The 26,798-nt window shown below is 43.1% G+C and overlaps 1 protein-coding gene and 1 non-coding gene across 2 annotated transcripts in view; both read left to right on the forward strand.

The window, feature by feature from the left end:
- The first annotated feature begins 405 nt into the window (after positions 1–405).
- The window catches only part of LOC130119097 (transportin-2), a 29,732-nt gene continuing 3,339 nt past the window's right edge, over positions 406–26,798 (forward strand). Inside the window, exons 1-23 of the mRNA XM_056287500.1 lie at positions 406–473; positions 2,555–2,654; positions 3,523–3,598; positions 4,097–4,246; positions 4,555–4,661; positions 4,871–5,004; positions 9,562–9,643; positions 9,854–9,976; positions 12,681–12,799; positions 13,385–13,445; positions 14,482–14,656; positions 15,854–16,006; positions 17,278–17,503; positions 17,718–17,889; positions 18,249–18,335; positions 19,568–19,675; positions 19,793–19,951; positions 20,656–20,743; positions 23,154–23,252; positions 24,957–25,052; positions 25,256–25,331; positions 25,711–25,810; positions 26,079–26,153. Of these exons, the coding sequence (XP_056143475.1) occupies positions 2,556–2,654; positions 3,523–3,598; positions 4,097–4,246; positions 4,555–4,661; positions 4,871–5,004; positions 9,562–9,643; positions 9,854–9,976; positions 12,681–12,799; positions 13,385–13,445; positions 14,482–14,656; positions 15,854–16,006; positions 17,278–17,503; positions 17,718–17,889; positions 18,249–18,335; positions 19,568–19,675; positions 19,793–19,951; positions 20,656–20,743; positions 23,154–23,252; positions 24,957–25,052; positions 25,256–25,331; positions 25,711–25,810; positions 26,079–26,153 (2,565 nt within the window). The 5' untranslated portion in view covers positions 406–473; position 2,555. The remainder of the gene's footprint in view (positions 474–2,554; positions 2,655–3,522; positions 3,599–4,096; positions 4,247–4,554; positions 4,662–4,870; positions 5,005–9,561; positions 9,644–9,853; positions 9,977–12,680; positions 12,800–13,384; positions 13,446–14,481; positions 14,657–15,853; positions 16,007–17,277; positions 17,504–17,717; positions 17,890–18,248; positions 18,336–19,567; positions 19,676–19,792; positions 19,952–20,655; positions 20,744–23,153; positions 23,253–24,956; positions 25,053–25,255; positions 25,332–25,710; positions 25,811–26,078; positions 26,154–26,798) is intronic.
- Positions 13,538–13,607, forward strand: LOC130120251 (small nucleolar RNA SNORD41). Its single transcript, XR_008810954.1, has one exon. It is a non-coding gene; the product is annotated as a small nucleolar RNA SNORD41 (small nucleolar RNA).

Consider the following 26,798-nt stretch of genomic DNA (forward strand, 5'->3'; position numbering starts at 1 on the left):
AACATATGGTGGTGAATAAGTGTGACTTTTCATGGAAAACACAAAATTGTTTGGGTGATCCCAAACTTTTGAACGGTAGTGTACATTTGCAGCGCAATCAACATGCGTATGTGTAAAAATAAGTGTAACATTTATTACACTAGATAAATTATCTGTCTTTCTTCTTCTTCTTCTTCTTTTGCATAAACGTACAGGCGTGATTGCACAGTTTGTGATTAGCTACTTATGCGGAAGCATCCAGACCTCCTTCCGGCGTGCGTCTTAGTTACCGGTCTCCGTTACTTCAGAGAAGCGCGAACTGATTCGCGTGCGGGGAGGAGGGAGGGAAGAAGAAGAAAAAAAAACGCAACCTACGGAAGCCGCGACACGCCGAGCTTCCTCCGCACGTTCGTTTGAACTAGTTAGCGAGGATCCGCGCAGTAGCAGGAGAGGAAAGCGGCCCCGTCGTGATATTCAACCCACAAAGCAATATTGTACGTAAGGTATCTCGATGGTCGTGCTTTCTTTTACAGGGCGTTTCGTGGGACAAGCGAGAGAGCGCCCCTTTCCGCGGCTAAGCCCGCCCGGGGCAGCTTTTGGTTGGGCGACGTTAAGTAGTTGATCGGAATGTGCTAGCCGCAAGCTAGCGTTAGCCTAGCTTGTGACATTAGCATTGTCTGTTCGGCGTCTCCGTCGAGCTAGCTAGCCGCTAGCCGGGCTGGCTAGCTAGCTAGCAAAACGTGTTTTTGTAACTTCGTACCGTTTTTTTTTTTTTGCTCGACCAAACGTTTGAAACGTCTACCTTGTTTTTTTTTTACAAAGTTCGGTGGGATCCCTTAGTTACCTTAATGGGCTTTATTGTATCGCTCGATTAAGGCTTTCCTAGTTCAATTGGGCTCGGTTCGTGGTTTAAACGCTGCCTAATTCGACCACATCGCCGGGGGCTGCCCTGCGGACCAGGCCCGGCCCAGAAGGGCAAATTTAATGGCGTTGATTCGACGGGTCGTCGCTCAGGTCCGGTTGACGTTCGGCACGATTGAAAAACGGTTCATATTCCCCAGCAGGAAGACCAAACGAGCAGCGCAGTCTGTGCCCTGACTGGGCCGGCCAGACGTGCCTTTTGGTGCACCGATCGGCGGCTCGCCGTGAAAAGCGCAAGCCCGCTCCCCCTTAACCCAACGCCGCCTCGCGGGGCGGGTCGACCGCGTTCTAAAACGTGACTCGGTCCGAACCACCCGGAGCCCTGTTTTGGGTCGGGTCTTGGATTTCATCTGTTTATTACCGAACGTATTCGTTTTCAAACGCAAGCGTTTCCTTGGACCGACTGTGTAGCAGGCTGGCTGTCGTGGGGGGGGGGGGTGGAGAGGATTAAAGCGGTTAAGCCGGGTCACAGATTTTGCTAGTTGTGTTGTCCACAATGTCCTGGGGTTTTTTTTGGTGTGTGTGTGTGTGTGTGTGTCGCAAACCGATTTCCAACTATAATTTGGGTTTTAGTATGCAAGGATCCCCGAGACAAACTTCTGCTGCCCAAACGTCTCAGCCGCTCGCTCCGGCCGTTCCGGAAGAGTGTAGGCCCTATCCGCCTCCCCCACCATGACCCGGGCACCATGTGCACTGTTCACCTTTACGTCGTCCGAAACGATTAAACAACATATGGGCTATTGTGTAGCCGCTCAGCCGCGTGGCACAGGCACGACATCAACCGCAGGGGGTATAAGGGGGTAATGATCGGCCCAAGTTGCCACCCTTCACTCCGTACGTACTTGTGTAGCTCGTCGACGCTGGCCTTCGTGGAATGGTTACTTTTTTTGGATCAAATGTATCTTTTAGTCGGAAGGGGGAACTTTTTTTGGGGGGGGGGGGTCAGCTGGTTGCTGCAAGGGCTTATAATACGAGTTCCAAATGTAATCCTCCACGTCATTATTTTACCAGCCAAGTATCTTAAAGAGCCGGAACAACGTCTCGGACGAATGTTTGACCCCCCCCCCCACCCACCCACCAAAGGGGTCAGGGCAGAGTTGACAAAGCCAGTGCAAAGTGTGTTGGCTTTCAGCCGCTGCTTTAATCAAAGTGGAAGAGCCGGGGATATCATTGTGGCTGAAGGAAGATCTCATGACAAACCGATGACTGTTAACTGTTTGAGTTTTGAGTCTGGTGACAAAAGAGAGGGTACAGATGAGCAAAAAAAAAAAAAAGAGTCCTCAACAGCAGTGTTCTTCTTGAAGTACTTGAATTTTGATTTCGTGGATTATTCTACCTCGTGCAAAGGTCGAGGCACACGTCCCATGTAGCGCTGTATGGCCACATTTCGGCCATCTTGAGCTCCATGATGATGCATAATTTGGGTTCTTTTGCATTCTTTTCGCAGCGAAATTAGTGCACCCCTTTGTGTTGGTGTAAAGAGAGGTCGTCGTGAGATGATGAATTAAATCTAATGACTTTCTATGATGGTTTTCGTGATGGTTTGATCCAGAGACCACGTAAAGATGTATTGTCCTTCTGTCCTAACTGAATCAATGTGTCTACTTGAGGCATGACAAATCATCTAAATGACTGTAAACTATGTGTTCTTCAGGATGGAGTGGCAGCCGGATGAGCAGGGACTTCAGCAGGTCCTCCAACTCCTTAAGGACTCTCAATCACCAAATACAACCACACAGAGAGCTGTCCAACAAGTATCCTACTACAGAGCTAACTGTGCCCGGTGCTTGCTTGCAAGATGCCGCTAGTTAACTTTAAATGGGAAAATTGACTCTTCAAGCTTTTTTTTTTTTACCCCAAAATACCCTGTTTTAATAAAGTTTCCATTTCTTTTTGTTTTCACACTAGTGCAAAGTGATGTTTTAATGTCCCCTATTTTATTTTATCCTCTTGACAAATTGGAATAAGTGGCAGAGGATTACATATAATTTAACTTTATCTGCCTGAAAACTCCATGTGATAACTTTTTATGGTAAGATTAACTTTTAATTTTAAATTTTGTCATCAGGCTGTTAGAAATGCAACAACGTGTTCAGCTTAGCTTGAGTTCCTTCGCTATTCAATCGCCTATTCCAATAGCTGGTTTACTGGTAACCATGCTGGTAGGAAAATATTGTCACACAGGAAGTGATGCATTTTATCAAACTTCCTGTTAGCCTTTGTCGATGCTAGGGGCCTGATGGACACTAATGCTAATTTGTCTGGTAATTTAAAATCTCTTTTAGTCTGGTTTATAAAGAACAAACTATTTATAAAAAAAAAGTTAGATTCCGCTCATTTGTGTCGATGAGCCACTTTGCACGCTTGCTTGTTGTCTGACGTTATCACAAGTGTGACTGCAGTATAAGGCTGCAGTTGGGAATTCTGACCGAGGTGCCGCTATTGTGGCAAGTTATCACTTGTGAAAGGTATGCAACAAAACCTCTAGATGATTAAATATAACACGTTCTGGGTTTCTCAGTTTGTCACATTGCACGCTAGGATCTCTTGGGTGTTGGAAAGTGACGTTCTAGCTGCTCAAGTTTGGATTTTGATTGTTATGACCCTTAACTGTCATGCCAGAAACTTGAACAGCTCAACCAATTCCCTGACTTCAACAACTATCTCATCTTTGTCCTCACACGACTGAAAACTGAAGGTGAGTCCCTGTGCTCCCAACTAATTTATTCAGTGTTCTGCACTCTTAAGCATGTTGGAAGCAATGGCTCTACTTTCAGTCCATTACTAATCTATTAAAGCTTTCAAACTATGGATTACATCTGAATCAGTCCAGTACCATCCGCGTGTTTTTTTTAATTTTTTTTTTTAATGACGTGTGAAAACGAGCATATTTACAAGATTGCCAAAAGACTTGCTGCAGTGCAATTAAACACCGGACCAGTGAATGGTGTTTTTAATTTTGATATCGGCCCAGACTGGTGACTATATGAATATAAATTAATTTTCTTACTGTAAAATCTAGTGTTCTGCCTTTCAAACTGATCCTGTGTGTTGGATAGACATTTAAAAGTTATCTGGCACATCCCCATGTTTTTCAGCTGGTCTCTCGCCAAAGATATCGTTCACTATGCAATCCTACCCTCCCTTATCTATTTTTCTACCTTTTTCTCTTGGCTTTCCTTTTTTCTCTGCTCAGATGAGCCCACTCGCTCTCTGAGTGGTCTGATCCTGAAGAACAACGTGAAGGCCCACTACCAGAACTTCCCCTCGGCTGTGGCAGACTTCATCAAGCAGGAATGTCTCAACAACATAGGCGACCCCTCGCCTCTCATTCGGGCCACCATTGGTATGTTTTATTGTCTTTGTTGTGGCCTATTTGTACTTGTCTGTACTTGCGAAAATGTGTTCTTGCAAAACAGTTTACATTTTGTGGACCCCCCCCCCCCAAAAAAAACAAAATACCACTTCTGATGTCCTCTCGGTCTCTCTTTCCCTTTGCCCTATACTTCTGTTGCATCTGGACATGATGCATAAAAACATCTGTCAGTGGAGGCGTTTGTATTTATACTGTCTGATTTCAGAGAATTCTAACAAGCACTGGCATTAGTCCTGATTTGTATCATCATCTGACCCTCTCTCTCTTTTTTTCCACAGGTATCCTGATTACAACTATTGCCTCCAAGGGAGAGCTTCAGACATGGCCCGAGCTGCTGCCCCAACTCTGCAACCTACTCAACTCAGAGGACTATAACACTTGTGAGGTCTGGACCCCCCCCTTTTTTTTAAATTATTTTGCCCTTCCTCTGAATGTGATGAAATACCCAGCTCATTGACTCAGGGTGATACATTTTGTTCCCATATTTTCATTCTGATTCAGATTCCGAAGACATTTTCTTTTCTTTTCTCCCTAAATCTTTTGTATATTCACATTTGATGAAGTTGTGTGTGTGTGTGTGTGTGTGTGTCTCAGGGCTCATTCGGAGCGTTGCAGAAGATCTGTGAGGACTCGTCGGAGCTGCTGGACAGCGATGCTCTGAACAGACCCCTCAACATCATGATTCCCAAGTTCCTCCAGTTCTTCAAGCACTGCAGCCCCAAGATCAGGTAGGTCAGGGACAGGGAGTCTAATCCTGTTCTCCCCTTCTTGCTTACTCCCTTTTCATCATCCCATGCCCTCTGGACATGATGCATAAAAAAAACATCTGACTCTTTGTGAAGGTGTTTGTATTCATACTGTCTGATCCAGATACTCAACACTGCACATTCTCATAATCAGTTAAACTGCAATTCTGTCCAGTTTCAGAATCTGTTTGGGATTTTGTGACCCAAGCAATATTTGGAACAGCTCTTAAAGAGTTAATGTAATTGGAAAAAATTAGAATTATGAGATTAGGTAATAATGCTTAACCTAGAAGTAGAAGAAAGTATTTTCACATGAAATAGTGAAAATTTTTTTTCCTTGTCTGACACTTCTGGAGCTGCACTGCAATTTAAACTTGAGGCAAACTTAAGATTCCATTCCAAATCTCTTATTATCTGAATCTGTCTCTTTCACACAGTATAAGCCACTGAGATGTTGTAAAGACCCAGGTTTGGTGTAATTGCTGGATTGGAACAATTTAGAATGGAAAATATTGATCAGAACCCATAATGTCTTAAATGTCCCATGTGGAGGGATAGCTTGTTTTCTGGGGTTTTTACTATATGGCCCACTTGTACAGAGTCAGACAAATTTGTGGATAGCTTTTTTTTTTCCTGTGTAGTTTGAAGGTACATTGAATGGTGGGCTGAGCCTAGCTTAGAAGAAGGAAAGAATGGAAATGGTGCCTTCTGAAGCTGATTTTTTTTTTGTTGCTCGTTAGCCTAGCATAATTTTTCTTAACCAATGGTTTCACAATTACATGCAAACCCTAAAAAATTGGTTATAGAACTTTTTCTATAATACACATTATCCACCACCTTTTGCCATAGAAGACGAAATACATTACGTTACATACATTACGTGCATATTGCATACATTACATAGACATTAGAAAACATGTTCCATTGCAACAGTGCATGGTGCAAAGTAATAATATAACACTGAAAACAACAAATCACTGTGTGTTTAAATAAGACATTCATAACATGATCTAGTGTAAAATACATTAAATGACATCAGATGGATAACAGACAACTGAAAAGCTAACTCTTCACCTGCACCATTTCCACTGAGTGGGCGCTACACTGGTACACTGCAAGCTAGCAAATATCACGGCCAATATTTACATAGACATCACAAGCACCCACTTCTCAAAATCACACGAACATGTAGTTCAACATCTAAATTAACAAAAGAGATGGACTGGATGGGTGTTTTTAATTTAAATATTCTAGGGATGCTGTGGGCTGCCATGCTTGCCTTACAAGGTAGTCAAACAAACTAAGGGAAGATGGCTTCCCACACGGAATTTCCTAAAAATCCTAAAAAAATATTTTTAGGATTTTGCATGTACTTGAAAACAAAGATTGAGTAAATTAATTAAATAATTAGTAAAAAAGTACTAACGATCAGCTTCTGAAAGTGCATTTTCTATTTTTTGAGAGAATTTGCTAGCAATCCCAGTAGACACCGAGCAGTTGAGCCAAGTGTACCGTTCAACGTACCTTCTAACTCCATGTGCGGGCTCAAAAAGGTATCCACGAGTTCTCCTGACCCTATGTAAGTTGGACGTATACTAGGGCGGGAAGATTTGGGAAAATCTAATTGCGATTCTTGTATTTTTTCTTTTTTTTTTTTTTAGACCAATATTGCGATTTAGTATGCGATTTTTTTTTTCTAAGTTGATTTTCTTCTTCTGTGTTATCCGCTAAACGAGCAATAAATCATTCCTTAGTATGACCAATATAAGAGTCAACATATATACTGCTCTTTCTTGTAGGCCATGCCTATGTGTTATGATGTAGGCCAGGCCTGCGTGTTCTGATGAGATGAAATGAATTCATGTATGAGTTGGTATGAATAACATCTTTATTTTAACCGTTTAACTGTAAAAAGAAAAACATTCAGTCACAGTAGACTATTGACTGAGTGATTTAGCCTCAGGCCTTGCAAACATGTAATATAATTATCGTGACTTTATAATAAAATCTGAAAAAGGAACAATAAAGCACTGCAGAACAACAGGCCTGGTGTGAACATTAACATGAAAATAAATGAGTCTTACTGATCTCCAGTCAGTAACAGTAACAAATCACACAAACTAAAGTGCAGAAATATAAAGAACAAATCTGTGGCTCTGACACTAAAACTATTTAGATGACTCAGTTTTTGTAATAAACATGTAATATATAACCATGTAGATTGCACTTTTTGATAAAATCTAAAAAGAAAAAGAAACACTGTGTGAACATTAACATAAATATTAAATATCAATTTTACTAATATCCAGTCGGTAGTATGGCTCTGCCAGCCACTATGTCATCCTACTGTACCGTTCTCAGTAGCGCACAGGTTTTTTTTGCCGCAGCAGACCAAGCTCTCCCAGCCGATCCAGCGCCAGATCAAGAGCTCTCTCCATATGTGAGAGCCACCTTCTTCCCCCCCAGATTGGTCAGCTTCCAGATCTTATGGTGGAGGACTCCAATTAGCACGTTGAGCTCTCTCCAGGCTTTGGGCAAATAGTGGTACTGTTTGTAGAGGCCTTTGAAGCTCAGTCACCTGTATGAAGAGAAGAATAAATTAGTATAGGTAATAAAAGATTACTGGGTTAAACATACATTGATTTCAAATTTATGCAGTAGCACTTTCTTCATTTTGTCATCCCTGCATGGCATCCATGGCTGCCAGTTCTAGTCCATGGGCAAAACACTAGATGTTAATGAGGTGGGGGCCTTCTTCCTGGAGTAGAGTAGGAGATGCCCCCATGCCTCCTGACCATCACTGAGGCCCCATACGGTCCAAAGCCGACTAACTTCTGCTTCCATTCTGGGAGGCCAGCTTTCTGAAATACTGTTTCCAGAGCGACAAGTTAATTATGTCAATTTTTTTAACTACCATCAAACATCTTTTAATGAAACAACAAAATTTCATCAACAGTTCTTTCCTCAAATGAGTTTAGAACTTACTGGCATTAACAGCTGCACGGTGTCCCAACATCAGTGGCATGGTGAAGTTCTTCTACTGCCAAGAATGCCTTCTTTGGCTCCCCATCTTTCAGGATCCTGACATAGACTCCCTCAAGGTCATGGATGCTCACATCAGTGGCGGAGTCTGCCGGGACACTGAGGAACTTGGTAGCTCTGAGGTCCTCCAAGAACGGCTCCCGAAGGTTGCCAAATATGACCACGGCAAATCTTATGAGAGACAAATGGATAGCTTTCATGAAACCCAGTCTGTCACTCCCAACATTTAACCAAAATTCATTCAGCCACCTTTGTTTTTAAATCATAGCCATATATCCTTTATAGAATAGTACAGAAGTTGACCAGACCCCCACCCCATGCGCTCACACACACACACACACACACACACACTTCGTAAACTTTACACTCTCACGTAATTTTCTATTGACAAAATACAAAATCAACTTTCTGTGTTTTTATCATTTACGTGAGTAATTGCCCATTACCTTTTCATGGTTCTGATGTGGTCGAGTGATAAGCTCTTCATAACACCTGTTGTAAAATCAGTTTGATCACTAGCAAATATTTTTCTGGAAAACACAAAATGCTAAACCCATAGAAAATAAACTGCAAGTGCAGTTGACTTACAGAATGACAGTGTAACATTAGATGCCTTCGACAAGCCGTGTCTGTGTGGTGCTGCATACCCTGGTCAAGCCAGTTCTTCTCTTGAAGAATCGCACTGGAGTACGCCGCGAATGGCTGTGCGTTTTTAAAAATATGATATGCTGTGGTGATCAGTTTGGCAGTTACCTTACTTGTCTCAGGGTTCATGTTTCGTACAAGCACAGGCAAGGCCCCGGAGGAGGGGTCGTGGGCAGCCCTCTTAGCTGCCATGCAGGCCAGATGCTGTCGGCTCTTGTTATGGCACTCCAGCGATGTTTTTCGGAAACTTTGGCGTGCCTTTGAAAAACGACCCCCTTTTATCCGCCTTGCTCTCAAACTTCTGGCATACTGTGCAATACATAGTTGAAGTAGTATAGAGGTAATCAAGATGCATTTTATTATTCCAGCTTACCCTATGAAAGCTGTGCATGACGTAGTGGCTCGTTTCATTATGCATATCATGAGAAAATGAAAGAGCTGTTAATGTAGAACGACACCTTGTCTTACTGTGGATTCTTCCCAGGAAAATTCTCAATAAAATGAAGCTCAGTGGTCTTGTCGAGTGAGCAAGCCAAAAAGAAATGGGAGATACAGGCAACCCTCGGCCTCTGTTGTCATGTAAGGTGTACAGTGATTAAATAGGCAAGTGCTGCACCGATTTCCGTGTATGTGATTGTAGTTGTTGCTCAGGTGTTTCCACAGCAAAGAGTGAAATAGACTTGAGGCCTGTCTGTTGGCAACTTCTATAGCCCTGCAGTCTCGCACGCTCGCAGACTTGACGTGACGACGGTGGACATGTCACAGTATGTACGACTGAAGTCCGTGAGGGCTCAGTCTGCAAGTCCAGAAGGGTGAACATTTGGATTCAGCGACTCTCTCCCATCCCCTCAGGTCCCATGCCATAGCCTGTGTGAACCAGTTCATCATTGGCAGAGCCCAAGCCCTCATGGACAACATAGACACATTCATAGAGGTGAGTTTGACTGTCAACTCTAAAAACAAAGCCAACTGCCATGGTGCATGTTGTTAACTAAACTGAGAGACCTGGGGCCATGGAGAAGACTTGTTTCTTTCTCTGCCTCTCTTGGTCCCTCAAGTTTTTGTCTCCCTTGGATTTAATTACATCCTGGTCTCTCCCAAACCATTTCTCATTAATTTCCTAACCCACCTCACTCCTCCCCAGAGTCTGTTTGCGCTGGCAGCAGATGAGGACTCGGAGGTGAGGAAGAATGTGTGCCGGGCCCTGGTCATGCTACTGGAGGTCCGCATCGATCGGCTCATCCCTCACATGCACAGCATTATTCAGGTAAATCTGCACCTGCCCTCTGAACTGCCACATTTTGTGATGTCAGCGTTGATGGTTTCACTAGACCTCCTGTTCATCCAACTCACTGCCTTCTTTTAAATCAATTCTTAAAACCTAATTTTACTGGAAGGCTTTTTTATAGTAAATCTGTTGTTGCCCAATTTTTATTTGTTATATTGTTTGTATCTTGTACTTTTATAATTTTACATTTTTAATTCTTTATATTTTATATTTCTTTTTCATCACCTTATTTTAATTGTTTTTATCATAATCCTTGTTTTATCGGCTCTAATTGTCTTCGTTTTAATTGTGCTCTTGTGACTTTATCCTGACCGTGGTTATGCGGAGCGGATCTGGCATAATGTCCTATATTTTTATTGTATTTTGCTGTTTTAGCTCGACTGTGCATTATTTTATCTGGTTGTGTGAGGTACCTTGTAATGTTGTTCAGAAAGGTGCGATATAAATAGTTTATTATTACTATTAACGGTTTACAGTCAGGGTTCCCACATATCTTAGAAAACCTGGAAATGGATCAACTATTTTGCCAGTCACTTAAAACACCTAGAATATGATAAAACTGATCAGATGTCCTGGTAGTATTTTTGAAGTTATAGAAAACTAACGTTGGTTCATAAAATCTTATTTTTACCTGTAGCCTTTTGCTGAGATCAGATATTTTTATCTGCTGGAATGACACGTCAGTACTTGAAATCTGGGGGATATGTTAAAGGTGCTGTATGCGATATCAGCATTTTAGCTAACTTCCTGTCCATTCTTGCAGTTAGCGGTCCCCTCCCTCCTCCCTCACGTCACCACATGAACGCGCAGCGGTGTTCGCCAGTAACAATATTAAGCACAGCACTGGAGCGCTGACTCGGTAGCTTCACCTGTTCTGCCGCGGTCTGTCGCACCGAAATTCTGCTGCCCGTGCGTTAACACGCAGAGAGGACCACCTCTTTGTGGCGTTCTCTCCCAATTGGAGAAAGTGCGAACGGGATACCAGAAAACTCATTTTCTGTTTACTGAGAGCAGCGGGACGGGGAGACCCATGGTACTAACTGAACACAGTGATGGCCGTCGTAATGTAGAGCTATTTAACACTTATCTTAACAGAAAGCTGTAGCTTACAGCAGCTTTAAGTGACCAGCTAAAACCTGCACAGTCCATTTAGAGGCTGATGATGCTTCTGTTGATGGTTAATACTGAATAACATGACCTTCTGTGAACGGCGGCTGTCATAGCCAAGCAAAAGTCACGGAAATGTTCTTAAAGTCCTGGAAAATTACTTCTTGAAGAATGGGAACCCTGCCAGTGTTCTTGGGCTTGAATTTGTAGTTCGTCTTACAAGCACCTATTCATTCAAAGTATTCTCGTTCATAACTTTCTGTTGGCTTGGCATCTACTTTAACACTAGAATGACCAAGGCCGCCATTTTGATGGTTTTGGGTTTTCAAAGTTTAATAACTGAAAAAATAAGATGCAGACCTGCCGCTCCCTGAATGCTCTTAAAATTGTATGTATTTGCATTAAAATGAGTTTTAGATCAATTGCAAAAAAAGTTATGGTAAGGTCTACCTAAAAGGACGATGAGTCGTCAAAATGACCGCACATGTCTTGTGCGTGATCGTGCGCGTCATGCCACATTTATACGTGTGTTGGTCGCATCATTTCCTTCGTGAAGTTGGTTGCTCTGTCCTAGAAACACACTAGCATCCTCCAGTGCAGAGAAACTAAACTTGAGAAACTAAACTTGATTTCTGATTATTTCCAACATGTCTGGTTACAGACGTCATTACAGACACACCATGACTACCACCAAGGTGTTGCAGTATTTACAGGCATTGGACAGCGGCCATTTTAAATTGTTTGAAAAATACTATCAAAGTTGTTAAAATGTTAATTTTGGTGTCAGTCGTTTCCCAACAGACATAATAACAAATGTAATGCATTGGGTATTTATCTTGACACAATATAGAGTTTAAGAACCGCCGGTCATTTTGACCACCCATGGTCGTTTTAGGTTGGAATGAAATCCCGGCCATTCTAGTGTTAATAAATATAGGTCACTGATATACCATATTTAAGATTTAAAAAATTTTATTCAGGGGGCGTCCAAGGTGGTGTGGCAGTCTATTCCGTTGCCTACCAACACAGGGATCACTGGTTCAAATCCCCGTGTTACCTCCGGCTTGGTCGGACGTCCCTACAGACTCAATTGGCTGTGTCTGCGGGTGGGAAGCCCAGATGTGGGTATGTGTCCTGGTTGCTGCACTAGCGCCTCCTCTGGTCGGTCGGGGTGCTTATTCAGGGGGTTGGTGGGGGGAATAGCGTCATCCTCACTGTCAGGTGAAAAGAAGTGGCTGGTGGCGACTCCACATGTATTGGAAGAGACATGTGGTAGTCTGCAGCCCTCTCCGGCTCAGTAGAGGGGTTGGAGCAGCGACCGGGACAGCTCGGAAGAGTGAGGTAATTGGCCAAGTATGAAATTCCTACAAAAAAAATAAAAAAATGTATCCAGATTTCACATTCGTACTATAAGGTCACATAGACAAGAAAAGTTACATTTCAATAATCAAGATATTCCCCCCATCAGCACCCTCTTCCTTGTTGGCCAGCCACAACCCTTGAAATTGTTGTCAGCTCACATGTGTGGCCATTCCCACTTTCTCATAATGACATTTCCATGTGTCCTCTCCTCCAGTACATGCTGCAGCGGACCCAGGACCCTGACGAGAACGTTGCTCTGGAGGCCTGTGAGTTCTGGCTGACCCTGGCAGAGCAGCCGATCTGTAAGGAGGTGCTTTCTGGGCACCTGGTGCAGTAAGTAACTCATGACTCAACATAGTATATAAATGGGGTGTGCAGCACAAAGCTTAAAAATATGTCTTCAAGACATCCATTGACACAGTTGATTTTTCAAATACCTTCCTTTACTCAAAAGGTAAGTAGAGTACTACTGCAGTGTTGACAGCAGCCGCTGGTCCATATGCTTCAAGATGTGTGTTTTTTTTAGTTTTTTTTTACCCTGTCCACATTCCCAAGTGGCCAAAGTTCAACAGCATTCTGGAAAAGCTTTGAAACACTCTTCTGTGTGTTTCACTGTTTGACGGATCTTGAAGTATGAGACGTTTTAAACCAGGAAACTACCATCCCTTTGTAGCTGCTTCAGTGAAATGTGATAAGACAATGATTGGAGATCTGTTTTGTTTCTATAACATTTTATTGTCTCTTTGTTGAACAAACAAATTTGTCATTCTCTTTCTATCTGGATAGGGAAAACACCACACTAATCACAACAATGCACTTTGCCCTTCTAATTCATACTCTGCATTTTTTTTTCTAGTTTAAAGACTCATTTTACTGGTTGACGGTGTCATTGTCAAATATTTCTGTCCTTCATTTTAGACTGATTCCCATCCTGGTGAATGGGATGAAGTATTCAGAGATTGACATCATACTTCTCAAGGTGAGCCCTAAAGTTTGCCTCTGATTTCTGTGTTGCCTCTGGCACAGAGACCTGTCTGAAGTCTCTCACCATCTCTCCTCCCCACTTCCTCTTTGGGTGTGATGACAACTGTTCACATGAGATACTCTGTGATGTGTGTTGTATTCATACTGTCTGACCCAAACATTTGTATACAGTATTTTTATAGCCCGGATTTATTAGAACTGGGTTTGGGGAAACATTCATAGCTAACAGTCGGTGTGATCTGGTCTGTAAAGGTTGCCTGCGTCCAGATCTTTGAATTCGCTCACTCCATTGAGTTGATTGATTCTTCTGGTCTGGCATCATGACATGAAACAGTGGTTTCTCGGTTGAAAAAGTGATAATAAAATGAGCGCTGTGGGGGGACTAATGATTAGCCAATTAGCACCATGGGCAGGGCTAATGCCAGTGTTAAGACGGCATGTCTTCTCAATATCGCCCAACATCATAGTTTGTTTTCTTCGCTCGGCTCCACTTTTAAAACCCCGGCAAAACCAGTATGTTGGCATGGCTACGCATCATTATCAACTTAAAGACGTTAGATTCGGGCAGATATGTTGGTCTCTAGTGATTGGTTAGGGGAAATCGAATGCCCCTCCTCCATGGAAATTAGCTAGAGTGGAGGCAATGTCGGACTTAAGATGGAAATGCAGTGTAACGGGTTGACAATTCTGTCTGATATCAGGCAACTGTGAAGGCACGTTGTTGAAGAACTCGTCATCCCTGCACACATCACTGGTGCCCTGTTGCATCATCCTCTTACATGATTAACCTGGATAAATGAGGAAATTAACACATCTTAACTCAGCTCATAGCAGTTGACCTGGGATTTATCATCTACAAGCTGCTCTCTTTAGTGTCTCATGCTATATCCCTTACAGCCTCTTTACTGTCTCCCTGAAAACAATTTCTGATGAGAACAGACTGCCCCATTTGTTATTTGTAAAGATAACACAATGATGAAAGGTGTGCCATAATATTTGTATGTGTGATGCATATCTGTCTGCTTGTTCAGGGTGATGTGGAGGAGGATGAGGCAGTACCGGACAGTGAGCAGGACATCAAGCCTCGCTTTCACAAGTCGCGCACTGTCACCCTCCAGCATGAGGGTGGGGAAGGAGAGGAGGACGAAGACATAGACGAAGATGATGATGATGACGATGATGACACACTGTCTGACTGGAACTTGCGTAAGTGCTAGCTAGGGTCAACGAACGGAGTGGCAAAAAGACATCCTTGGAGTCTGACTGGGCACCTTTGCATGACATGTTCTCTCCACCCTGCCTCTTCCCATTATGTATATACACCAGTGGTTCTCAATTCAGTGTTCCGGGACCCTCAATCCTGCTGGTTTTCTTTTCTGCCAGGTAGTTAAATACATTTATCTGTTATATCAGGTATTCCAGTCATCTAATAAGGGAATTTTTCGACCTGGCACAACAGTGGCACAATTTTCAGTTAAAGTGGAAGTTGGATGTAGCGTCTTAAGAGTCCTTTTAAAGGACATCCTCAAATGTAGTCTGGTACCAATTTGGTTCAGTTCCATTGGTTTAATACCATTTTTTTGAGGTTCTATTGGCAAAAAACATGATAATTTAGAAACCCAGTTGACACTTACACCAGCTATAAAATTTGAGAAAAAGCTGTTGTCAAAGTATAAGGCTGGCGTTGGGCTGCACAGTTCGTCTTAAAATCGCATTCATCTTAAAATCACATTCTCGATTAATTTCTCAAAGCAATTTGAATCATCAATGGCATCAATTCTGCAGCATTGGGATGACCCATGCCTAAAACCAAGTGCCCCCTTATTTGCTGTGTTCAGTGACACTTAACTATGCAATTACAAGCGTGCATGATGCAGGCGCATCAAGAAGACCATGAGAGCTCTTTAGAGATATTCTCTTTGACACGTCATGATCGGTAGGGCCTGCGGATTTACATTCTCAACTAGTGGTGTACAAATGACATGACTTGAACATGTCAAGTCTGCAGCTGATTCATGTTTTTTTGTGTGCAGTTCATTTTTTCAAGTTCCTACCTTTACCATCACAAACCATGTGCACTAGTGACTGCAGCTACAGTTACAGTGGGTAGGGTTAAGGTTGAGTGGTGGTTAAGTTTGGTAACTTAATTTACCCAGGAATTTTTATGATAATTTTGTTCATTTTATAAATTTGAGTCAGCATTACACAAAGTAATGTAATAAATATACATATATTGTTATTTACAAAATTGGTGCATCTAAGAATCGTAAGTGAAAATCGTTCTGTCATTTCTAAGACCAAAGAAAATCCCAATTCCTGTTCAATCCAGAATTGTGCAGTCCTACTGCCCAGTTGTGTGTAAGAATAGTGGTATTTAAAAAATTTTTTTTTTTATTCATGTAGGAAAGTGTTCTGCAGCAGCCCTAGACGTGCTGGCCAATGTCTTCCGTGATGAGCTGCTGCCCCACCTCCTTCCCTTGCTCAAAGGCCTGCTCTTTCACCCCGACTGGGTTATCAAGGAGTCTGGGATTCTTGTGCTGGGTGCTATTGCTGAAGGTAAGACTTGGAAAGCCTAGCATTTTCCTTTTTTTCCCTCAAAGCTACTCTGGTCTTTAGATTGTTGAAACCTCCAGCTCATTGGTGGATGACTATTACTGGGCGCTGTCTTGCATATTTAAAAGTCAAGTCAATTTTATTTGTATAGCCCAATATCACAAATTACAAATTTGCCTCAGGGGGCAGTACAACATATGTACTGATGCCCAGTACAGATGTTGTGGTATGGTAGTGCTTACTGGAGTTTGCCCTAATGAGTCATCTGGACTTACTGCTACATATCCCACTGACCCAGTTACAGACTTCTAATAGGATGCAGCCTAATAGGATATAACTCAGCAAATATTGTTTTGTTAAAGCAGACAATAGGCCGCTCTGATGGCCGAGCGGACTAAACCGCCGTTCTTGCCATCTCCTCGTCCTGTGGCTGGGAGGTTCGTATCCCAGACTCACCGTAACCGGTCACGGCCAGAGCGTCCACAGGGTAAGGCATTCATTAGGCCACCCATACCCGAGGGATAGTGGGTGTAGATCGGTGTAGTGTTCGGGGACTCGTCGTTCTCCAGCGACCCCTCTGGCCCATCCGGGCACCTGTAGCCAAGCAACCGAAAGCGTTCTCCCTACGTCTTCTTCGCGGCCTGAAGGTAATGCAATCCATGCGAGACTTCAGCGTGTAAAATAGCGAGAGCAGCCGACACGAGTTTGAAGGAAGCTGGTGTTACGACTATCTCCTTCCTGTGGTAACATGAGCCAGGGGAGTTATTCGACAAGAGTTCCAGCCATATGCCATTGGGTTAATCGGGTGGGATAAGGGGAAAAACTAGAAATACATTTTTTTTAAAAAGCAGACAATACACGTGTGCATGCACACTCACAAATACACACACGTTGGCGGACATGTTCGCTATCTCTTAAGATATTGATTGCAGGTGATTATAAAAAATTCATAGCTGCTACCCACTTACCCAAATAAAGCTTCATTTAGGCCTTGGTAATGCAGGCATCCTACATCTAATTTGCTTCCAGTCAACCTCATTTGCACCTATCCATTTTTATGTGAATCTTCTCCCAGGCTGGATTTATTTTAGGTGTTTGAGTCGTATAGGTAAGAGAGTTGTCGTGTGACTCATTGAAAACCATGTTAAGCCAGCTGAAAGACACAGCAGAAAAAAATTGTTGTTTTCGTTGCACTTTGAAACACCTATTATGATTTAAAACATTCTTTTCCTTTCCTTGTAATCCTCTCCTTTCCTCTTGTCTCCATGCTCCAGGCTGTATGCAAGGCATGGTGCCATACCTGCCAGAGCTTATTCCCCACCTCATCCAGTGTCTGTGTGACAAGAAGGCCCTGGTGCGCTCTATTGCCTGCTGGACCCTGAGTCGCTATGCTCACTGGGTTGTCTCCCAGCCCCCGGACTCCCACCTGAAGCCCCTCATGACTGAGCTGCTCAAGCGCATCCTGGATGGCAACAAAAGGGTGCAGGAGGCTGCCTGCAGGTGAGTGGGAGTGTGGGAAGGAGGAATGATGTTTGGGTCCCAGCTTTAATTTCTACTTTAATGCTCTCTTCGATTTGACCATTGTTCCTTTTTTCTCTGATCCAGTTTCTACTGTCTTCCTTGGACTTCAAGAACTGTCTTGTTTGGGCCCATTATAAAAAATGCTTTATTCCTTTCCTTCTCCCCCCTGCCCCATTCCTTCCTCCCCTCTCAGTGCATTTGCCACCCTGGAGGAGGAAGCATGCACAGAGCTAGTGCCCTACCTAAGCTTCATTCTGGACACGCTGGTCTTCGCCTTTGGAAAGTACCAGCACAAGAACCTGCTCATCCTCTACGACGCCATAGGGACCCTGGCCGACTCCGTGGGACACCACCTTAACCAGCCTGTAAGTCACATTGCACAAACCCAGAACATATCTGAACCGGCAAAAATTAGTGGAGCAAACTCACATGTACTAGAGTTTGGGAGATGTCAATTTCTGCCACTTCCTACATTCCCGAGGTTAGGTTTATTAGTGAATAGTTGCGTGCTAAAGGACAGATGTTTATGTTAAAATGTTCTGTTCATTAAGAAAAAGGGTTTTCCCTTTGGAAGGTTAAAAAGTGCTCTAATTGCAATACAACACTTATGAGACACAAGGCCATTGGAACCTACTCTCAAATGGCCTCTCACAGCGACAAAACATTTCATAATGTTGTAAAAGACACATCTGTATTATCTCACTTGGTGGTGTTCTTTACTCAGGAGTACATCCAAAAGTTGATGCCCCCGCTCATCGCCAAGTGGAACGAACTTAAGGATGAAGACAAGGATCTCTTCCCACTGCTGGAGGTGAGGGGAGCTAACATTTATACAGCAAACCCATCACACAAGACTTGTACTCAACCAAGTGTACAAGTGATGCTCCCAGATTCAAAGCTGAAAGATAATTCAAGGATTGATTTGCATCAGTCTTCTGATATTTTTTCCAGAATTCAATTGACTTTAAGAAGATTGTGGAACTGTGGATTGGTAGCTTAAGTTTTTTTTTTTAAAGCTTCCTCACAATGAGTTTACTTTCCTAGGGGGAAAAAACAAAAAACAAAATGGAAATTCACAGGAAAAGATTTTTTTTCCACAAGCTCCATACATTGTGATGGTGGTTGATGGGGCAGAGGTATAGAGAAGTGCTTTATCTAACCCCTGACCTGATTTTTGTCTCTTGATGATTGAAGTACTGTTGCGTTATTGCTGTGGTTAAAGCTCACTGAAAAGGTTTAAGTGCCCTATCAAGGTTTTTTTTTTTTTTTTTTTTTGGATTCCCCCCTTTTTCTCCCCAATTGTATCCAGCCAATTACCTAACTCTTCCGAGCCGTCCCGGTCACTGCTCCAACCCCTCTCTGCCGATCCGGAGAGGGCTGCAGACTACCACATGCCTCCTCCGATGCATATGGAGTCACCAGCCGCTTCTTTTCACCTGACAGTGAGGAGTTTTGCCAGGAAGATGTCGCGTGTGGGAGGATCACGCTATTCCTCCCAGTTCCCCCTCCCTCCCGAACAGGCGTTAGTGCAGCGACCAGGACACATACCCACATCATCCGGCTTCTCACCTGCAGACACGGCCAATTGTGTCTGTAGGGACGGGACGCCCGACCGAGCCAGAAGTAACACGGGGATTTGAACCAGTGATCCCCGTATTGGTAGGCAAAGGAATAGAACGCTACGCTACCCGGACGCCCGCCCTATCAAGTTTAAATGTAACTTTGTTTCACAAATCATGAAAAGAAAGCCAATAATATATGTGAATCTTTCATCAACATTCTGCTAATATAAACTCAGCACCACAATGTGCAAGCGTTTTCACTATCTCCCAGACATGATCATAAAGTCTAATGAAGCCATAAAACACTTTCTTGAGCAGCAGACATGTCTACTTGCCTTTTGCTTGATGAAACATGAATTAAACATAAATTAAAGTGGACTTAAAAATGGCTGAGATGACTTAGTTAGACTAACCCCTTGTTAGGAAGCCACCAGCACTGTTATGGAGCTGTCTACTTGACCAGCTTTCTGTTTGTATCCAGTGTCTATCTTCAGTAGCCACAGCTCTGCAGAGTGGCTTCCTGCCATACTGTGAGCCAGTCTACCAGCGCTGCGTCACCCTAGTCCAGAAAACACTAGCTCAGGCTATGGTAAGCGCACACGCTCAAAACACACACCCTAATATATATGTGCAACAGAATTTGTCATTTTTTACCTGTCCACATTATCAATATATTGAATGTGCATGTCCCATTTATTATGCACAGATGTACAACCAACACCCGGACCAGTATGAGGCACCTGACAAGGACTTTATGATAGTGGCCCTGGACCTGCTGAGTGGCTTGGCTGAAGGCCTGGGGGGGCATGTGGAACAGCTTGTGGCTCGCTCCAACATTATGACCCTGCTCTTCCAGTGCATGCAGGTATGAATGACCGTGTGTTTGCAATAAGAATGATCTTTGCTTTTTACATCTGGAAATGATGAAACACCCAGCTCATTGATTCACATGTGATACATTTTGTTCCCATATTATTTTCTGATCCAGATCCTTCATATTTTTCCCTTGTGTGTGTGTGTGTGTGTGTGTGTATGCTTGGAGAAGGAAAGAAATATATAGAGTCCAAATGGTGTGAAATTGACTTCAGACCATTTTTGGGATAGGGTTAGTTTTCCAGCGGCACGGTGGCGCAGTGGTTAGCGCAGTCGCCTCACAGCAAGAAGGTTCTGGGTTCAAGCCCCGGGGTAGTCCAACCTTGGGGGTCGTCCCGAGTTGTCCTCTGTGTGGAGTTTGCATGTTCTCCCTGTGTCTGCATGGGTTTCCTCCAGGTGCTCCGGTTTCCTCCCACAGTCCAAAGACATGTAGGTCAGGTGAATTGGCCATACTAAATTGTCCCTAGGTTTGAATGTGTGTGTGTGTCAGCCCTGTGATGGCCTGGCGGCCTGTCCAAGGTGTCTCCCCGCCTGCCGCCCAATGACTGCTGGGATAGGCTCCAGCATCCCCGCGACCCTGAGAGCAGGATAAGCGGTTCAGATAGTGGATGGATGGATGGAGGGTTAGTTTTCTATGTCTGACATGTGTATTTGTGTTCACATCACACCAGTTGGTTGTTTGTATCCGTGTTACAGGACAGTATGCCGGAGGTGAGGCAAAGTTCCTTTGCTCTGCTTGGTGATCTAACCAAAGCCTGCTTCCCCCACGTCAAGCCCTGTATCGGTGAGTCTGCTTTACCAGAGTGGTGACTGACTTTAGTACAATGGAATGAGCTACTCCTCTTTCCACTACTATCTGCCCATGAAAGAATACTATACATTAAAAAATTTTCAACATACAGTGGTGCTTGAAAGTTTGTGAACCCTTTAGAATTTTCTATATTTCTGCATAAATATGACCTAAAACATCATCAGATTTTCACGCAAGTCCTAAAAGTAGATAAAGAGAACCCAATTAAACAAATGAGACAAAAATATTATACTTGGTAATTTATTTATTGAGGAAAATGATCCAATATTACATATCTGTGAGTGGCAAAAGTATTTGACCCTCTAGGATTAGCAGTTAATTTGAAGGTGAAATTAGAGTCATGTGTTTTCAAACAATGGGATGACAATCAGATGTGAGTGGGTGCCCTGTTTTATTTAAAGAACAAGGATCTATCAAGTCTGATCTTCACAAAGTGTTTGTGTAAGTGTATCATGGCAAGAACAAAGGAGATTTCTCAGGACCTCAGAAAAAGCTTTGTTGATGCTCATCAGGCTGGAAAAGGTTACAAAACCATCTCTAAAGAGTTTGGACTCCACCAATCCACAGTGAAACAGATTGTGTACAAATGGAGGAAATTCAAGACCATTGTTAACCTCCCCAGGAGTGGTCGACCATCAAAGATCACTCCAAGAGCAAGGCGTGTAATAGTTGGCCAGGTCACAAAGGAACCCAGTGTAACTTCTAAGCAACTAAAGGCCTCTCTCACATTGGCTACTGTTCATGAGTCCACCATCAGGAGAACACCGAACAACAATGGTGTGCATGGCAGGGTTGCAAAGAGAAAGCCACTGCTCTCCAAAAAGAACATTGCTGCCCGCCTGCAGTTTGCTAAAGATCATGTGGACAAGCCAGAGGGCTACTGGAAAATGTTTTGTGGACAGATGAGACCAAAATAGAACTTTTTGGTATAAATGAGAAGCATTGTGTTTGGAGAAAGGAAAACACTATATTCCAGCATAAGAACCTTATCCCATCTGTGAAACATGGTGGTGGTAGTATCATGGTTTGGGCCTGTTTTGCTGCATCTGGGCCAGGACGACTTTCCATCACTGATGGAACAATGAATTCTGAATTATACCAGCAAATTCTTAAGGAAAATGGCAGGACATCTGTCCATGAACTGAATCTCAAGAGAATGTGGGTCATGCAGCGAGACAACGACCCTAAGCACACAAGCCCTTCTACCAAAGAATGGTTAAAGAAGAATAAAGTTAATGTTTTGGAATGGCCAAGTCAAAGTCCTGACCATAATCCAATCGAAATGTTGTGGAAGGACCTGAAGCGAGCAGTTCATGTGAGGAAACCCACCAACTCCTCGGGCGCTGCACAGCGGCTGCCTACTGCTCCTAGCTACACAGCTAGGATGGGTTAAATGCAGAGAAAGAATTGCCCCACGGGGATTAATAAAGTAGTAAAAAAAAAATCCCCATCTCAGAGTTGAAGCTGTTCTGTACAGAGGAATGGACTAAAATTCCTCCAAGCTGATGTGCAGGACTGATGAACAGTTACCAGAAACGTTTAGTTGCAGTTATTGCTGCACAAGCGGGGTCACACCTGATAGTGAAAGCAAAGGTTCACATACTTTTGCCACTCACAGATATGTAATATTGGATCATTTTCCTCAATAAATAAATGACCAAATATAATATTTTTTTCTCATTTGTAAAATTGGGTTCTTTAAAAAAAAAAAATATATATATACATATATATATACATACATTTATTTCTGATTTTTCCCTTTTTCTCCCAATTTAGTGGCCAGTCGATCCCTATTTTAGTTCAGACACCCACCCCCGTGCTGCATGCATTCGCCAACTGCATCTCTCCGGCCGGCAGTCTCGAAGGAGACGCCTCCCCACTTTCGTGACAAGGCGAATCCAGGCCGAACCACTGCTTTTTCCGACACACACAACAGAGACGCATTCATGTGACGAACACAAGCTGACTCCGCCCCCCTCCCGAAGACAGCGTTGCCAATTATCGCTGCTTCATCGAGTCCGGCCATAGTTGGATCTGATGAGACCGGGGCGCGAACCCCGGTCCCCAGTGGGCAACTGCATCGACACAAAGCCGATGCTTAGACCGCTACACCACTGCGGACCCCCGGGTTCTCTTTATCTACTTTTAGGAGTTGTGTGAAAATCTGATGATGTTTTAGGTTATATTTATGCAGAAATATAGAAAATTCTAAAGGGTTCACAAACGTTCAAGCACCACTGTATGTTGCCTCGTGCAGGTCCAATTACTTTGGTGTGAACGAGTGCATATGCAGGAAATTATAGGAGAAATTGTTTCACTACCCAAGTGTATGGAGGACTCTGCTTGTTTTGTAACCACTATGTTTTCTGTCTCCTTCCTCTAGCTGAGTTCATGCCCATCCTGGGTCTCAACTTAAACCCAGAGTTTATTTCGGTGTGTAACAACGCCACCTGGGCCATTGGCGAGATCTCCATGCAGATGGGTAAGGATACCGGTCTCGCCATTTCTCTTATCGTCTCTTTTTGTCTCATTTTATTTTGTCCTTTTCCTGTCTTCTAAATGTTTGCTTCTTTTGTGCTCTCTCCTTAACAATCTGGATATGATGAAAGGCCCAACTCATAGATACACACTGATACAATTGGTTACCATGTGGTGTTCCAAAACGGGTCGAACAGACTGCACCTCATGTGCTAACAAATCTGCATGTCAACGATAACAACAGCTCTTTGTGTTCGCTGTGACTTTCCTGTGAGACTTCCTGCACTTTTCTCTCTAAAATGTTGTTATTGGAAGCACAGTTGTAATGATGTGTGCATTGCTGTGTGCATCTCAGACTTTGACTCTACTGAACATGAAAACAACAGTGTTGTGCAGTTTGCTGGTAAAAAAATTTCCGACCGAATTACGATGTAGATTACCGCTTGCGTAACTGAACAGAGCATGAAGCCTCTATTTGTGTAACTTTACGTCTTGAGATGATACATTACCCCAAAGCCCATCAGGTTATGCAGTTGCAGTGCGTCTACCCATGTGCGTGCGCGCGAGTGTGTGCATGCCAGGTCAGCCGTTGTGCATCATCCAATCAGCCTAGTGACAGTGTGTGTGTATGATATCCCCACAGGCAGAAGTGTCAAGCCACAGACAGGGGATTGTCCAGGTGAGCTTAGGGAAACCAACCAATCATCACTTTTTAGTCCAAGGGTGCAAAATCAAACAAGAATCGGAGATCCTGAGACTTCCTCTCATGCATATAACCCAAATTAATTCAGGCAATCAGCAAAAATAAGAAAACTCAATCTACGTTCTTGGTGTTTTGATCAGTGTTGCAGAAAATTGATAGATTTGTGTAGCTGTTATAAGGCTGGAAAATATAAACGTTAGATTGGTTTTCACACAACAAAAAATAAGCGACATGTCACAAATGGTCCTGTGAACTCAGAAGACCACAGAGTCTTCTGCCTACACTAGAGCTGCATCGCATTTTAATTAAAATGCTTTCTGCTGGTGGTCATGTTTCCTTGAGTTGAAGGGAGAATCCTTAAAATGCTGGGATGAAACATGGCTGTCATTCCAGTTGTGATTCTACTCCACTTTTATGTCAAGTAGTGGCTCATTTTCCTCCTGTAAATCCTTTGAGTTTTTTTCTCCATTCCCCAAGTGTATAAAAAGCTTCATGCTGCAAACAAGAAAGGTATCCAATAATCCAATGTCCTAACAGTTAACTCCATGAAACAATATGCTGAGTGTTAAGAGTCATATGTGTGAAGGCTGTAAATTCTTGGCACTTTAAAGATAAAAAATTCATAGTTTATACTATAATTCTAAGTAACTGGGTTTAATTGATATTCTTGATGGGTCAGATGATCAGCCATTGTTGTTAATTTTATATCGACAAGAAAATTATGCCTTTTTCATGACTGAAAAATATAGCCAACTATCACCGGGCTGTCTTTTTTCCTCTTAATGCCCTCCAATTATGTTTATTCTTGAGACTAATTGAAAGTGCTGCCAAATGGCTTGATTCTGTCCAAATTTGCTCAATGTTTTAAGTGTAGTGACACAGTGAAAATGGCAGCAGTGATAAGAGGTCATTCCACACTTTTGGAGCACTATCGTGGGTGGACAGAGGAAATTCTGATAGTTGACAATGTCACTCCCAACCCCCCCACTGTTCTTTTGTCTGTAGGTGCAGAGATGCAGCCATATGTGGGCATGGTTCTGCCGCACTTAGTGGAGATCATCAACAGACCCAACACACCCAAGACCCTGCTAGAGAACACCGGTATAAATGCAGACACACGCATGCACGCACACAATCGTTCCTCATCAATGATGATCTCTGAAACAGACATTCGAAATCGGAATTTCTTTTGAAGACGTTATGGCTCTGAGTGTGGGCAGTAAAATGCCTTGATTCTGTCAGACCATGCTCTGCTTTCCTGGTCTCCTTTGAGCTGAATTTTTTGTGTCTCCCTGTTTGTGCAGCCATTACTATTGGCAGGCTAGGTTATGTCTGTCCCCAGGAGGTGGCGCCACAGCTGCAGCAGTTCATCAGACCATGGTGAGTCATTGTCTGTGCATGCGTGTGGTTAAGATGGTTCCCCTTTGCTGAATGCTTACCCACTGTTTAGCATCTGGATATGATGAGACACCCAGCTCATTGACAAACAGTGATACATTTTGTTCCCATGTTATTCTCTGATCCAGATTTTAAAGAACCCCCCCCCCCTTTGTGGGTGGTTATAAGCATGTTGGAATGCTATCAAGAGAAATTATTTTTATAATGGACTTATTGCTCCTGTGGGTTGCAACATAGGAGAATTGCAAAGGCTTTTGTTTTTGAGAAAAACTGGTTTTAATTGCTTTGCTTACTCTTTGAATGTAGACTTAGACTTACATGGATGGTTATTTCCCCTTTATTTAACTGCTTCTCTTCCCAGGTGTACATCATTGAGGAATATTAGGGATAATGAAGAGAAGGATTCTGCATTCCGGGGCATCTGCATGATGATCGGCGTCAACCCCGGTGGTGTGGTTCAGGTGAGGTGATGGAGTTTCAGAGTTTTATCAGATGTGGGCCTTTTGCATATGGGATATCTGGTATTGAACAATTGATTACTTTATAATGCCCTCCCCCACTCTTGTTTGGATCTATGATGAACCCTAAACAGACATTCGAAATCTGAATAAATTAGGTAGACATATTTTACACTCTGAGATCATTGGAGCAAGAGAAGAAGAGGTTTCAAATGAACCTGCATCAAATCAACGAAGTGACAAAATGAGTGTTCTCATTGTGTGTTTTTAGGACTTCATTTTCTTCTGTGATGCTGTGGCCTCATGGGTCAACCCCAAGGATGATTTGAGAGACATGTTTTATAAGGTGAGCACCCCCATATGAGCGCAAACATTTATTTAATTTGACATGTTAACATGACATGTTAACTTTCCTGTTAACATGTCATGTGATTAGTAATTACTTTTGCATCTACTTGACATGGTGCCTGAACTTAATGCATATGGAACCGTCAGTCGCCTGTTTCATATGTGATCGGTGATCGCCAGTTGCATACGCATTCATATGCCGGTTTCATAAACTGGTCACCATCATTACACATTAGGTTTTGATCCCAGAAAATTGATTCAGTTAATCTGGACACAAGGTTTAGTTGGGGAAACGTTTCATCACGTTATGCAACTGTGCTGTTTATAAGGTTGGGTGTAGACATTTCTCCCACTGAACTTGGTGTCCAGATGAACTGAACTGATTCCACTTTATGGAATCACGTTCTGATGTGTAATGACTGTGATCATATGCATATGAATGCAAATGCATGTATATGAAACCGGAGACTGATTGCCGGTTTCGGTCGATGACCACTGCCTGCCAAAGAAGCTGGTTCATCCTCCTCTGCCTGTTGCCCCTTTATCTCTCTCCAATCTCTAGGAGCTCTTCCGTTTGTATACTCTGGCTCAAACAAATACGGGCGGCCATCGAATTCAAATGCCTCATCCATATTGTCAAAAT

This window comes from Lampris incognitus, chromosome 10 (genome assembly GCF_029633865.1).
Source record: "Lampris incognitus isolate fLamInc1 chromosome 10, fLamInc1.hap2, whole genome shotgun sequence".
NCBI lineage: Eukaryota > Metazoa > Chordata > Actinopteri > Lampriformes > Lampridae > Lampris > Lampris incognitus.